This window comes from Myiozetetes cayanensis, unplaced genomic scaffold (assembly GCF_022539395.1).
Source record: "Myiozetetes cayanensis isolate MyiCay16 unplaced genomic scaffold, myiCay2020 scf22, whole genome shotgun sequence".
Lineage (NCBI taxonomy): Eukaryota > Metazoa > Chordata > Aves > Passeriformes > Tyrannidae > Myiozetetes > Myiozetetes cayanensis.
In genome coordinates, this window is record NW_026087434.1 from 3,517,741 (window position 1) to 3,531,301 (window position 13,561).

At 44.7% G+C, this 13,561-nt stretch overlaps 2 protein-coding genes across 2 annotated transcripts; one reads left to right on the forward strand and one right to left on the reverse strand.

Annotated features, from left to right (window-relative positions):
- Positions 1-32: 32 nt before the first annotated feature.
- On the forward strand, positions 33-6,527 carry POLG2 (DNA polymerase gamma 2, accessory subunit). The gene is given in 9 exon segments (XM_050319010.1): positions 33-525; positions 891-1,017; positions 1,166-1,271; positions 1,653-1,730; positions 1,732-1,827; positions 2,862-3,002; positions 3,846-3,926; positions 4,464-4,564; positions 5,445-6,527. Coding segments are annotated over 9 exon segments (1,389 nt in total). The 3' UTR covers positions 5,611-6,527.
- Positions 6,528-6,904: 377 nt separating this feature from the next.
- Positions 6,905-11,440, reverse strand: MILR1 (mast cell immunoglobulin like receptor 1). Its single transcript, XM_050319622.1, has 8 exons — positions 11,413-11,440; positions 10,609-10,653; positions 9,487-9,771; positions 8,976-9,260; positions 8,367-8,480; positions 7,852-7,941; positions 7,291-7,353; positions 6,905-6,965 (listed from the first exon to the last, which is right to left on the reverse strand). The coding sequence occupies exons 1-8, from the start codon at positions 11,438-11,440 to the stop codon at positions 6,913-6,915; spliced, it is 963 nt and encodes a 320-aa protein (XP_050175579.1). The 3' UTR covers positions 6,905-6,912.
- Positions 11,441-13,561: the final 2,121 nt, after the last annotated feature.

The following is a 13,561-nucleotide window of genomic DNA, read 5'->3' on the forward strand; positions in this document are numbered from 1 at the left end:
CCCGCGCGCCCCGCCGTGAGGGAGGTGGGAAGATGGCGCTGGGCGCCCGCCAGGGCCGGCGCTGGGGCGGCCGCGCCGCGCTGGGGCGGCCCGAGCTGGGGCGGCGGCGCGTCCCGGGCCGGGCGGAGCCGCCGGGGTGCCCAGCGCGGCCCTACGCGGTGGAGGCGGCGGGCGGGGCGGAGCTGCTGGAGGTGTGCTGGCGGCGGCGCTTCCTGCGCGGCGCGGCGGGGCCGCTGCCCTGGCGCGCCTACCTGAGCGGGCAGCACCCGGGGCTCGGGCCGCTCGGCGCGGCCCTGCGCGCCAACCTGGCGGCGCAGTGGTGGGACTCGGCCATCCCCCCGCGGGAGCAGGTGTTCGCCGTGGATGCCCCGCTCCACGGCCCGCCCGGAGCCTCGCGGGACGCGCGGGGGCTGCGGCTGCTGCACCCGGACACGCTGCGGGACGCCCTGCGGGGCTGCGGGCACAGCCCGGCCCTGGACCGAGTGCTGGGCACCGCGGGGGTGCTGCGGCAGAGCCTCCTGCCCGGTAGGTCCTGGGCGGCCCCGCACAGCCCAGGCCCTGCGAGCGGGGTCCTGGCTGGGAGAGAAACAGCTGCGTGTAAGGGAATTTTCCAGCTGTGTTGACTGCATGCTGTGAGTTTGTGTCCTTTTCGAGGACCTGAGCAGCGCAGATGGGCAGTGGGTGCAGTCCCTGTAATTAGGGGAAAGGCACCTTCAAATCAAAGTGCCCAGAGGAACCAGGCTGCTGAGCCCGTCCCTGCAAAGCATCAGCACTAGTGAGGCTTCACATAGAAACAACATTTACATCATGTGCTGTGTTTGCTGTTGTTAGACTGAAAACGTAAGAAACTTCCCTGTGGCCACTAAAATCAGGGCTTTACCTTTTGACAGGTGTTCTGGCACAGTATGTCAGCTGCTTAGAGCTGGTGAACAAAAGACTGCCCTGTGGCCTGGCTCAGATTGGAGTGTGCTTTCATTCCCTTCCAGAAAGTGAACAACCCAACGAAAACCTTACAAGGTAGAGTAATAGGGGGATTGATCCCTTTCCACGCTTAAAGTAACTGTTAACACTTGTTTCACTACTGGACTGTTTTTGAACGCTGTCTCTTGCTTTTTCCCTGTTATTTCCGAAGGTGTTAACTTGCTGCCCTTGCTATTGTTTAAAGAATAGGCGAGAGCACCACGTCCTTGCTTGCATGGTTTAGTGCTCCCAGAACTGCAGGACAGTGGCTCGATTACTGGCTACGCCAGAGGCTCCAGTGGTGGAGGAAGGTAACAGCAGCCTATCCCTGGGGAATCCTGGCCTGCTCTTAGTGCCTCAGAGGGGAAACAGTCACCCTGCTTGGTTTTATGACCTTAGGTTGTTGGCCTGTTGTAGTCACTGAAATGGGCTGATTTCTCGTGGAAACTGAAAAGCTACTGAAGTTTGTGACAAACCCAATAAGAAGTTTGTCATGTGACTTATGGAAGGGCAAATGTTTTGTGTTTGTAAGTGATGGGAGGTTAAAATGCTGGGAAACAACAGAGATTTGTGTTGTAATTTATACAAATCTTTTGCTGAAAATCACAGACTTCAGCTTGCATTGCAGACTTGTTTGTTTTTAGTTAATCCAGGATTCACAGTATTGCACCTCTTACACCTTTTATTTTCAGTTTGCAGTAGGCCCATCTAACTTCAGCAGCAGTGACTTCCACGATGAAGAAGGCAGAAGAGGATTTAAGTTACATTACAGAGTTTCCTTGGGGGACAGAAACAATAGAAACCTTGAAGAACCTTGGTGATTCTGAACTGTTACAGATGTATCCAGGGGAAAGCTCAAAATTACTTGTAAGCTTCACTATATCAAAAATCTTTTCTGATACAGAGGGTAATGTGTGAGAGGAAGAGGTTTCTCTGCTGGTCCAGTTGCTTAGCAGGTGACTGTCTTGTTATTTGTTTGCTGTAAAAGTAGTACAATTGATACTCTGCAGTCAGACCTTCATTTTCAGAAGCTGATAAAACAGTGTTAGGGGACTTTTTTTTTTCCCAGAAGTTAATTCATTGTAATTAGAAATGAGCTGTATTGACAAGACAGCTGTTGTCAGTGCCACAGTCTTTACTTGTATCTGTTAAAAGATGTCAAGGGAAACTCAGTGTTCAGTTTAAAAAACCTGTTCAGCTTTGCAGTGTTCAGTTTAAAAAACCTGTAAATGTTTTTTTCTTGCTGTAGCTTGTTCTCATCCATGTATATGGAATATTATGTAGATTAATGGGTTATAAACACTGCAAATGGCTTTAGAGAAGTTACCACACTCAAAGGGGGAATGGATCAGAGGGAAGCCTCTGCACTGAATGTATTGGAGAGGGACAAACTTCTGGTGAATGGCAATGTTTGAAGTCAGGCTGAACTGAGAAAATAAGAGTAACTTGGTATTTTACCAGTAAATTGCAACCTTCTCACGGCAGTCCTGTCTTTCCTGGCTTTGCAGTTTATTTCTATAGAGAAGGTGGAAGACTAACCTACAAAACTGGGGCAGGGATTTCTTGGAACGTGGGGAGAGACCCTCATGGTCACTTTGAAATAATCTACACACCTCCAAAGCAAAATGCAACTGCAAGTGTGTTTGCCATAGATTTAAATTTATGATCATAGTGGCAGGCAAGAAACTAATCCCATCCTCCTCTGACCTTCTGCCTTCCCCAGTGTTACGTGGTTCCTGTTACACTTCTAAGATTTCTGGCAACTTTTTAAAATACATGTCTGATAGTGCTTTAAATATAATGAGGGTACTTGCCCTCAGTGCCTCATTATACATTTAAAGCAAGCAAAAGGCTTTTTGGGTCAATCTTTGATGTTTCCTTTGTGGTTTTTTTCTCCTCAGGGCCGAGATGGAAGGAGGAATGTCATCCCTCATGTTCTGTCCATGGATGGGAACCTGGACCGAGGAGTCTTGGCCTATCTCTTTGATTCCCTGCAGCTGGCTGAGAACCCATTAACAACAAAGAAAAATTCACAGAGAAAGGTAACTTCCTCTAGAAAGTGTAAGAAAAGCCTGAGTACAAAAGCCACAGACAGTGTGGTAAATTCAGACGTGGAAATGTCTCCTTTTCCCACCTGGCCATCCCGTTCCCTTCCCAAATGGGGACTGACTGCTCTCACTGGTAGCACCAGGCTGGCCCATGGCACTGCCCACCAGTCACACACAGAAGCAATTTTTCTCTCATTCTGAGGTTCCTTTTCCTATCTTACTTTTTTCTCTGATGGGTAGGCAGGCTCTTGCCATGCAAGCAGTGAAGGAGTTAAGAGAAGTTGGAATGTGGCTGCAGTTTGTGGGAAAGAGGAATTTGTCTCTTCCAGCAGCATTTGAAGGCGGCTGAGAAGAGTAGAAAAAGTGGGTCACAGGTGGTGGTGGGGCATCCTCCCAAGGGCCATGGTTATTCCCACTTTCCCCCTGTTTCCCTGCAGTTGGAGTGCTGGCTGTCACACAGGGCTTGTCACCCAAACAGCTGTTTGTTCTGTAAGAACAGGCAGTGGATTGGATGGGAGGTGTCTGCTGGGCTGTCTCTGATCGCTCTGGCTCCACTGAAGAGGATGGAGCTCTGCTAACAAATCTTCATTTCTTTCCTGGGGCTCAGCCAGAACTGAGTAATATAATAATATAATAATAATCCTGTGAATGTGGCTGGAGTATGAGTGTGCCAGTTATATAAACTACAGCTTGCTGCTAATTCGGGAATTCGTGCTGTGAGAAAATTTTTGCCCGTTTAGAGCCTTAATTTCAGTTAAAAAACTTACTCTTCCCTGGTTCTGTAGAATTGTGTGCTAAACACATTTGGTGATCTGTTGCCTTTTGTGAATTTATTAGGTGCTGAAGCTCCATCCTTGTTTAGCACCTCTCAAAGTGGCCTTGGACGTAGGAAAAGGTCCAACAACAGAGCTGAGACAGGTGTGTGGTAAGACAGCATTTTAATTTTGAGCACTGGATCTCCATGTTACAATTCAGACAGGGTTTGTGTTAGGGGGAAAAATCTTCCTGCTGCTTTGATTCCTGCTGTGCAGCTTGTGAGTCACAGCCAAAGAAGTTCATTCACTGCAGGCAGTTCCCTGTGTGGGCACAACAGCTTTTGGTGCTGTTCATAGACCTGCTACTTGTTCCATGCAAAATTAAGGAAAATAAATAACACGGTCCCTCCCAGCTTCTTAATATTTCAGAATTATCTTAACACATGGGTTGCATCTTCAGAAGGATTTTTTAAAAGTTTTTATGTCAGTCCTCACAGAAAGGAGGAAACTTTTACACTGTTTTTAAACAGAAATGGAGATTTAGTTGCCAGGCTGCTTTCCATTTGGAGATTATTTCAGCCAGCAAATTAACACCAGCTAGGAATGTTAATACCACACGTGTTCGAGTTTTAATGGTCTCTTTGTAGAGTCTCAAACCCTCCCTGTCTGTCTTTTAACTTTTGTTTTTGAATGATCCCAGGTTTGTCAAGGACTGTTCAACGAACTGACAGAAAACAGAATTTCTGTGTGGCCAGGTTATCTTGAGACTGTGCCAGTGTCTCTGGAACAGCTTTATACAAAGTAAGGAAAAACAATCTTTGGTAAATTAAACTATAAAAGTGAAAGATGACTTTCTGTGGCCTAGAGAAAATATGCCTGGTTTCTGGAAGAAACCATTGGGTGCAGTAACCTTGTGACTGAAGGCATCGATCCCAAAATACAGAGTTGGATTTGAGTGGGTTTATTATGAAAAGCATATTGTTCATTTTTTAAATTAAGTCTAAGCCTTTCACGTGTTATTGTTGTCCCTGGAAGTGGGAAATGCCTTTTAGAGACTCTCTAGTGAAAGTAAATGTCTTCAGATGAGTCAGAAGCTCTCAGAACTGTTTCCCACCCTCACCCCCGCATTTTTACATCTGTTCTGGCTCTGTGTTCCATTCTTAGGTACTGTTTCAAACAGCACACTGTGACTAACCTTAAAAGTTCTTCCCAGTCTGGAACCATTACTATCAGTGTATTTGATGGGATTATTTGTGGGTATAAAAACAGCTATTCCATTTGGGGGATCATGTATGATGTTTGTCAGGAGTGAGTTTGGGGCATGTGGCTGCTCATGTCAGTGGATGGGGAGCATACTGAGGAATATTTCTTCCTGAGGGAAAGTAAATACAGCTATTTGTTCATGTGCAGTAATATTGAAAGTAAGTCAAATGAATTCTACAAAAATATTCCTGCAATAGGTCACTAAATAACATTCTTTTATGTACTAAAGTAGCTAAATAATTTAAAGAACTGTAATCAGGAAAGCAAGGAACGGCAATAAGAAAACTGATGTTGTCCTGCTGGACTTAGTGCAGCACAGCAAAAATAACCATTTACAGCCTGTGGTCACTGGCACATAACTGATCTGATTTTTTTCCACACACCCAAAGCAGTAACAGGGGGGCTCTTTCCTTTTCAGGTACGATGAGATGAGCGTTCTCTTCATGATCCTGATAACTGATGCCACTCTGGAGAACGGGGTGGTGCAGCTGAGGAGCAGGGACACCACCATGAAGGAAATGATGCACATTTCTAGGCTGAAGGACTTTTTAACCAAGTATGTGACGTCAGCCAAAAATGTGTAAGCTGAGATTCGCTGAATAAAGGGATTTTCTTAAGCTGCTGTGCCTGGAGCGCTTTCAGCGTTGTCGTGGACTCGGTGGTTTCTCTGCAAATGGCTCTGCTAAAGTTGGGTGGTGAATCTGTTTGCTGCCAGATCTAGGCCATCCAGGTCTTCCAGGTTTCCTTGGAAAGAGGGAAGAGACATGACTTGTCCCTGGTTAGCAGGGCTGACCATATCCAGTAAAAGTATTCCACCCTAAGCTAAAAATTCAGCTTTCATCTGTATTGCTGACACAATTATGATCTCTGCTGGAAAATGGGATTTTATATAAAAGGCTTCCAAATCTTAAATGTTTTAATAAATCAGTATCTTTGTACTATCTGTTTGTAGGAATGTATTTTAGTCACATGGCCCCAGTTCTCCAACATTGAAGCAACTTCATCTTGCACTTGATAAACATAAAAATCAGAAGTAAGTTATCAAGAGTAACAGAGGAATAGATTTAAATAAATTGTGACCTTTATACAAGCATTTTTTGTGGAAAGAAAAAGGCTGTACGTAAAATATACAGGATATAAAATGCTGGAAAAAGACTCTGATATGTGATGACATTTTTCCTACTGAGCAGAGTGGTTAAAATCAGATACAAGAGGTTGCATAGATACAGAATTGAGTGTTTCTGATCTTCTGGAGATTTACATGTTTAGAATTGAGTGTTTCTGATCTTCTGGAGATTTACATGTTTAGAGCTTGTTGAGTCACTGTGTAAAGTGCTTCAAGTGTGTGCAGCAAGGCCCGTGGCCTCTGATAGTCATCAGTGTCGTGAAACACAAGAACTTGCCTTAAAATTTTCTTCTTGACTAAAAATGAGTTCTTTGTAACAATAATTGCTGCATAGTGTAATTGTGTTAGATAAAGTGCAAGGTCAGCATAGTGTGACTTGTTGAACGTGTGGAATTCTAAATAAGCTGGCTCTGGAATGGTATTGGAACAACCCAGGATTATCTAAGAACAGCCTGTGGCAGGATGCAGAATTTGTTTGGGAATTAGCTGTTCCAAAAGTTAATTTTGTCATCCTGTCCCTACTCTGAGAGCTGAAATAATGTAGAACTGAGAAATCCCCATCCTTTTTCTCTGAAGTCCTTAGATGTTATAACTCTTGAGTTTTTGCTTTTATCTGTCCACAGACTGCCTAGGCCAGGAAACTGCTATCTGAACATCATCCCTTCCTGTGAAACTTTTGATACTTTATCACATTTGGGGACTGCAGAATTCTTTAAAAACACATGATTAAGTTAATCACAAAAGAGATCATACCTGGTACTCAGTTTCTGATGAGGACCTTTGAATAGACTGTAGGACATGCCCTCTTCCCTGCTAAAAGCCAAAACAGCACAATTCATAATTGCTTTTTTGATACAGAACCCCAGTAGAAGAATTAACTTTACATCAGCAGCATGGTTACCAATAACATCTGCATGGTTTCATAGTGAGGCTGTTGAGTTTTTGGGTCATAGGATAGTTCTTTTCTTCTCTTTTTTCCCCCCCTCAAAAGATCTTAAGTTACTTTAATTTCTCCATGGTAACTGAGCAATTTCACAAGCAACTGCAGCTGTCTGAGCCCTGCCTCCACCCAGCAAAGTCCCCTCAAAACACGTTTGTGAGCATCAGATATTCCAGTATTACAGCTTTAGGTTTTCACCTTTTTCATCTTCTCTTCTAATAACAGAAAAGTTGATGTATTCTTCTTCTGGCTTAACAGGCTCTGGATTAAAGGGAGTGAACAGCAGTTAATTACAAGTAACTAATCAGATTTTTTTTTTTCCTATAATCTTGAAATAAAACAGTGACATTCTACAGGGAATATAAATCCTGTTTTGGGGAGCTTTCCTGGACCTTATCAGAGCTGTTGTCCCTGTCCCTGCAGGCTGTGGGGGGGATGCTGAGTGACCCCTGGCACGAGCAGCTGCACAGCAGGGCAGTGAGGACCTTACCTGTGTGCTGCAGGACCAGGAAGGCAGGTCAGTTTGGAGATATTTAGTGATTTGGATATTCAGAAATGGGAAACATCACGCCCTTGCTGTTGGTTTGCTTTGGGGGTTTCTTTTTTCCCCCTTCAGAAGAGACATCTGGTGATGCCAGGGATGGATTCTGAGGGACTTCAAACAGTGCCTGTGCCAGGCAGGGTCAGCAGTGCTGCTCCTGCAGTGTCTGAGAGCTGTGCTCACACCATCCTCACTGCAGGGGGGTGGCATGAACTTACCAATCTCTGCATATATGACATCATTTTCAGTCTCCTCCACGTTCACTGTTGATGTAAAGCCAGCTGAGGGCCTGGTAGACTTGTATTTTTCTGCAAATAGTAGAAGAAAAGTGTCTATACCTGTATCAGTTTTTCTTAAGAGGGAAATAAATAGTTTCATGGTGATTTTTTTGAATATTTGGAGAGCTCAGATAATGTTATTTTCATGATAAGTATTAGTCTTTAACCAGGGGCATTTTAATAGATTTTAATAGATTTCCCTTTCCAGTGAGATCTAATCCCTTCCAGTGTTTCTGTGTATTATATTAGATGTTGTTCTGTTACTCCCATCCCACACCTGCCATCCAAACCAGCTTTGCCTTGTCAGTGTTTTGTTAAGTTGCCAAGTGCTGGTTGAGAGGAGACTTGACAACACCCTAAATCACCAAGAGCTGCTCTGCTGGGAAGGTGATGTTTACACACTATAATATATCGACAACAGAAATGAAAATGAAAGAGACATTCCAGTAACTCACTTGCTTTATATGAAGGAATTATGAAAAATGGAATTGCCAGAGCAAATCCTATTACGAGTAGCAGCAGGATCAGCCCAAGAGAAATTATCAGGGCCTGAGAATGGCTTCTCTCTTCTGCCAAAAAAAAGAAGAAGAAAAAAGTGTTTCTGCAGTGAAATGTTTTGTATTTTAACTATTTTCTGTGCATTAAAAATCAAGATCTTTGGAATTCCTTTCAGCTTTTGGATTAACTGTGGTCAGTGGAAGTGCTCAGGAGGGTCCTGAGGGCACAGCCCCAGCTTGGTGGGGCCAGGAGGCTCTTCCCTAGGACCTGAGAGAAAAATGAAACCAGACTATTCCCAAGGTGGACCAGGAGTCTCTTGTAAAAGTGAGTCTTTTACAGTCATTCTTCATGGGCACTTCAGCTGCTCCCATCTAGGCTGCACGGAATTCTATGGTTTTGCATGCATTTTAAAAACTCAAATCATTTTTTTTGTTGTAAAAAAATGATATTTTGAACATGATATTGCAGGAACAAAACATCTGGCTAAAACACTTGGGTCATGAGAGTGTTCTGAATTGTGTGTGGTTCCCTGTTGGTCAGTGGTAACTCTTCTCACACGCTCTTACCTGCTAATGTGAAGTTGAAACTGTTGCTGTATTTCATACTGTTGGGAAAACTATTATTAGCTTTGCATTTATAGGTTCCAGAGTCGGTGGAGGAGTTGACAGATAGAAAAATCACGGCTGCTTCCCTCTCGTGGGTGATCTTTGGGGGAGAGATGCTTTGTTGGCCCTTGAAGAAGGTGTAAGTGATGGGAAGAGATCCGTTCTGGGAGAAACAGGACAGGGTCACGTTCTGGCCTTTGGCTGGGTGAGAGGTGGGGGAGCTCAGCACTGGTTTGGAGACTGGCTCTGTGAAAAGAAAACTGGAAGAGCTCAATCACTGAGTACAGGACAAGCTCCAAGCAAGACTCGCAGTTAAACAACAAAAAATGAGATGGGCATCGAGGATGGAGGGTTGGGTGAGCCAGGGCAGGGCAGCACTGCTGATTGCTGAGGGAATAACAGCCATCTGCAGTAAAGGTAGGACTGTGCCCCTAAAATAAAGAGTGCTGGGAAGGTGCACAGCCAGACATACCTAGAAGGGTGAAGGTGAGGCTGTTGCTGTATTTTCCAGCACTGGAGCTGTTGTGCTCAGCTTTGCATTTGTAGGGACCCAGGTCGCTGGCAGAGCTGATGGTCAGGGTGAACAGTGCAGGGGTGGAGTCTGACCTGTTCAAAGAGGATACCTGCTGGTTGTGTTGGAACAGGGTGTATCTGACAGGGGCAGAGGCAGAGGCAGAGCAGCAGGAGAGCGTCACGTTCTGGTTCATCACCACATTCAAACTGTGAACCGGCACGAGCTTGGGGTTGGACAGGATCCCTGGGAAGGAGAAACTTCCGAGTGAGTTGGCTGCACCTATCACCCAAAAAGCTCTCAGGTTTTTCCCAAAATATGTTGAGAACCAAGCTATATTTATATCTCTCTTGAAATAGGGCATTGTGTGCTTTTTTCCACCTCCATTAGCAGGCGACTCAAGTTCATACTTTTTAAAACCAGTTTGCAGCTTCACCCGTGACAAAAAGTGCTTGTCTTCATGCAGAGGAGGGCACAGCCACACAAAGCCCACAGGTGTGTCCAGGTGAACCAACAAAAATGCTTTTCAACTACAGCTGCAGTTAAAATAATAGAAGTACAAAAGATAAATGAAATATTTGGGGTGTTAATTGTAGGGGAAAGTAACCTTATGTACTCTGTGAAAGGTAGCATGTGAACCTGAAAGCAAAAGCAGTATTTAATTTGTGGCTGGATGTAAAAAGGCAGAATTAACCTTGTGTAAGTAGATTGAAGTTTTGAATAGTAGCAACAAGGGCCTTCATGGTCTCTCAGATTTGTTTCCTTTTATAATATTATAAGAATAATTTTGTAACAAAAATCTGTCTTTTCATAAAAAGTGGTACCAAATTAGTCATAACTAAAATCAGAGCATTTCTAGTGGGGAAAAAATATTTTAACAACTTAAAGCAAATTTGACTGTACAGACAGGACAGCAAAGAGACCTGTTAACTTTGTACAAAAACTTGTAAACTGCCTCACTGCACAGACAGGCAAAAGATTGAATTTTACATGAACTTTTTGGAGGTTTTTAAATCCCTTCCCCGTTTTTTGGTTAACAGTCAGTTGCAGCACGTATCTCAAAATCAACAAAAGAGAACCTACCTTTGCCACTTGCAGTAGTTTTCTGTATCTGCTGAGACAGTTGAGCTAAGAGAAGGAAAAGAAAAAAGCTTTCAGATGAGAAACATCTGAAAGGTTCTGGTCTCGAAAGATTTGGAGTAGGAAAGAAGCAGGTCCTTGGCTTACGGTAGGAAAACAGCAGAACTGTGAGAAAAAACATCTTCTTGATACTGGGCAAGAGAGCTGGTGGAGTTACATGACAGATCTTCCTTTCAAGAGACCGAGGAGTGGCTCCAGGGCTTGAGGAAGTTCTAAATACGGAAACAGTGCTGATCTCTGCTGATGTTTCTGTGAAGACTTTCTGGTCATGTTCCATGTGCTTTCAGCCTGGGGCAGGCAGGGCAGTGGGCAGAGCGAGGAGCAGCAGTTTGGGGTACAGGTAAGTGTTACCTGGAATTGTTCTAAGCCACAATCAGCAGTTTTCCACGTGAGTTGGGTGGTAGAAAGTGCTGTCACGTATGGAATCAGAATCACTGAGGCTGGAAGAGATCTCTCAGATTACTGAGTCCAACCATTGCCAGGTCCACCACTAAACCATGTCCCCAAGTGCCACATCTACGCGTCTTTTAAATCCCTCCAGGGCTGGTGACTCCACCACTTCCCAGGGCAGCACGTGCCAACACTTGACAGCCTTTTCCATGGAGAAATTTTCCCTAATATGCAATATAAACCTCCCCTGGTACAACTGGAGGCTGTCCCTCTTGTCCTATCACTTGTTACTAGGGAGAAAATACCACCACATCCCCACCCCCGGCTACAACCTCCTTTGAGTAGTTTTTCTGGTACTGTTCTTAAAAGGAATGAGATCAATCATTGATCCGTATCAAAAAGTCACATGTTTACCATAAATACTACAGGTGATCATATGGCTGACACTAAGGAAGTACTTGGTGCTGGGTGTTTTTTAGCAGCAATATAATTTAAAAAAAAAAAAAAAGGAAAAAGAGAGTATCAAATTTATAGAAGTTTTAGGATGCTAATAAATATTTATAGCTAGCCAGCCTGTTTGGAAAATATTTTGGTCAAACTTCAAATGTGAAGCTGTGAGGAAGTGAGACCTTGCATTGGATGCTCCAGATCTCATAAGGACCTTGAGTTCAACAGCACTGCAGAAACAAACCTGATGACTAATTTGATGAGCTAATCAGTAATATAAATGACAGGCTTGGCAAGTGGATGTTCCTTCCTTGTCCGCCCCTGGGCAAAGTGTAACCATCAGCCATTCACGAGCAGTGCCTTCTGAGGGGCTCCAGGCCCTGTGGTGTGTGAGGAGGTGATTGCTTACACAGAACGTGCCTTCAAAGAGTTGTTGTGATCCTCATCTGATTTCTGATTTCTTTGTTTCCAGTCTCTGAAGGCAACAAGACAAAGCCCTGCAGTGTGGAGCTGTAATACAGGAGCCCTCTGAACCCTCGGCTCTTGCAGCATTGCAGAACTTCCTCACAGAATGTGTGTGCACTTCCTTCCTCCTTGTTTTTTGTTGGTGGTTTTTTTTTTTAATTTTGGGGGTGGAGGGGATTTGTTTTGTTTTGTTTTAATTTCTTCTAAGACAGTCTCCACCCTCCCCTCACAACTGTTTGTGGGGTGGAAACGCTGACAGCAAACCACAAAGGCGGAACTTCTTTTCACAGCTGTCAGGTGGCACGTGTGAAAATGCAGCTGTGGGGGACGAACTGGGGGGGTGTTTGTGCATTTCCCTGGTGTGGCAGCCAGTTCTTGTCAGAAACCCTCACCCACAGTCCCTGAGACACCGGCATTGGGGATGGTGTCCCCTCAGAGGTGGCCCTGTCCCCTCAGAGATGGCCCTGTCCCCTCAGAGGTGGTGGTGTCCCCTCAGAGATGGCCCTGTCCCCTCAGAGGCCCTGGAGGTGCTCACCCACCACCCGAGGCTTTTCTCTTTCTAAGAAGCTGCTTCTCGTTGTGTGTGGGCAGTGGGGAATGGTTACCCAGCAAATGAGCTGTGAATTTGGCCCTGCCTTTCAAAAAATGAAAGCCTGGTTGTCACCAGGATCTCTCATTGACAGCAGATTTAGTGGGGTGTGTGCAGGTTCCCTTGGGATGCACAGCCTGGGTGTCCAAAGAGGGCAAGCCCAAAGCCCTGGTTAGGGTTTGGAAGTGAATTTACTTCCATGCTGATTGTTCTTCTGGCAGGGCTGGCTGTTGACTTTGGACTAAGGTGATGTTGCTTTGTTCAGCATGTATACAGAGAGTTTGATGCCAAACCAGTAAGATATTGTGCAAGCTCAGAGTTCCATTTTTATTAGATGTACGAATTTCCTGCCTGGAATTAAAGTGGCTGTACGTGTAAGAAAAACTGAATAAATTTAACAAAGAGTAATGAACATGACATTACAGAGCAGAAGCCATCCAGCTAAAACAAGTAAGTTAAAAAAATCAGAAAGGGAAATATGTATCACTCGGTGCCGGGACAATATTCTGCCTCAGGTGAGCAGGTGGAAGAGAATAAAACTGAGCTTTCATTCACAAGGTCAGCTCTTTCACTTGGGAATGTAAATAGTGTGATAGTGTTCTGCAGTAAGGCTGGGAAAGCTTCACACTGTGTCTGTTCTATCACAGCCTGCCAGGGACATTTGCATTTTTCAACAGAATGATGAAAGTTATTCCCAGCCCCATTTTCTCACCCGGAGAGGTTCTGGAGGAGCATCTGCTGGAGTAGATATCTGCAGAAGGTTTGCTAGAAATCCCCCTGTACTGACAGTTATGTCTGGTCATGAGTTAAGTGAAGGCTCTGTTTTGTCTGCAGAAAGGTTTTACTGATACAGCTCGATCCTCACTGAATACCATATTTGTACACTCCTGTAAAAATAGCTGTGGGAGCCAGTCTGCTGTTTATTTTAACTACTTGGTGTTTGTGAGAGGATTGTTCTCCTGGAGGACAATTAAGAGCAGAAGATGAAAGGATCTCTTCTATGTG

Bases quoted from the DNA above. Each gene is read 5' to 3' on its own strand.
- MILR1 (XM_050319622.1), bottom strand. From the start codon at position 11,440: ATGATTGATCTCATTCCTTTTAAGAACA. The intron at 7,942-8,366 runs GTGAGTTACTGG...TACTATTTGCAG, and splicing joins AATTCCTTCATATAAAGCAA to AAAAATACAAGTCTACCAGG. The intron at 7,354-7,851 runs GTAAGTTCATGC...CCTTTAATCCAG, and splicing joins TGTCATATATGCAGAGATTG to AGCCTGTTAAGCCAGAAGAA.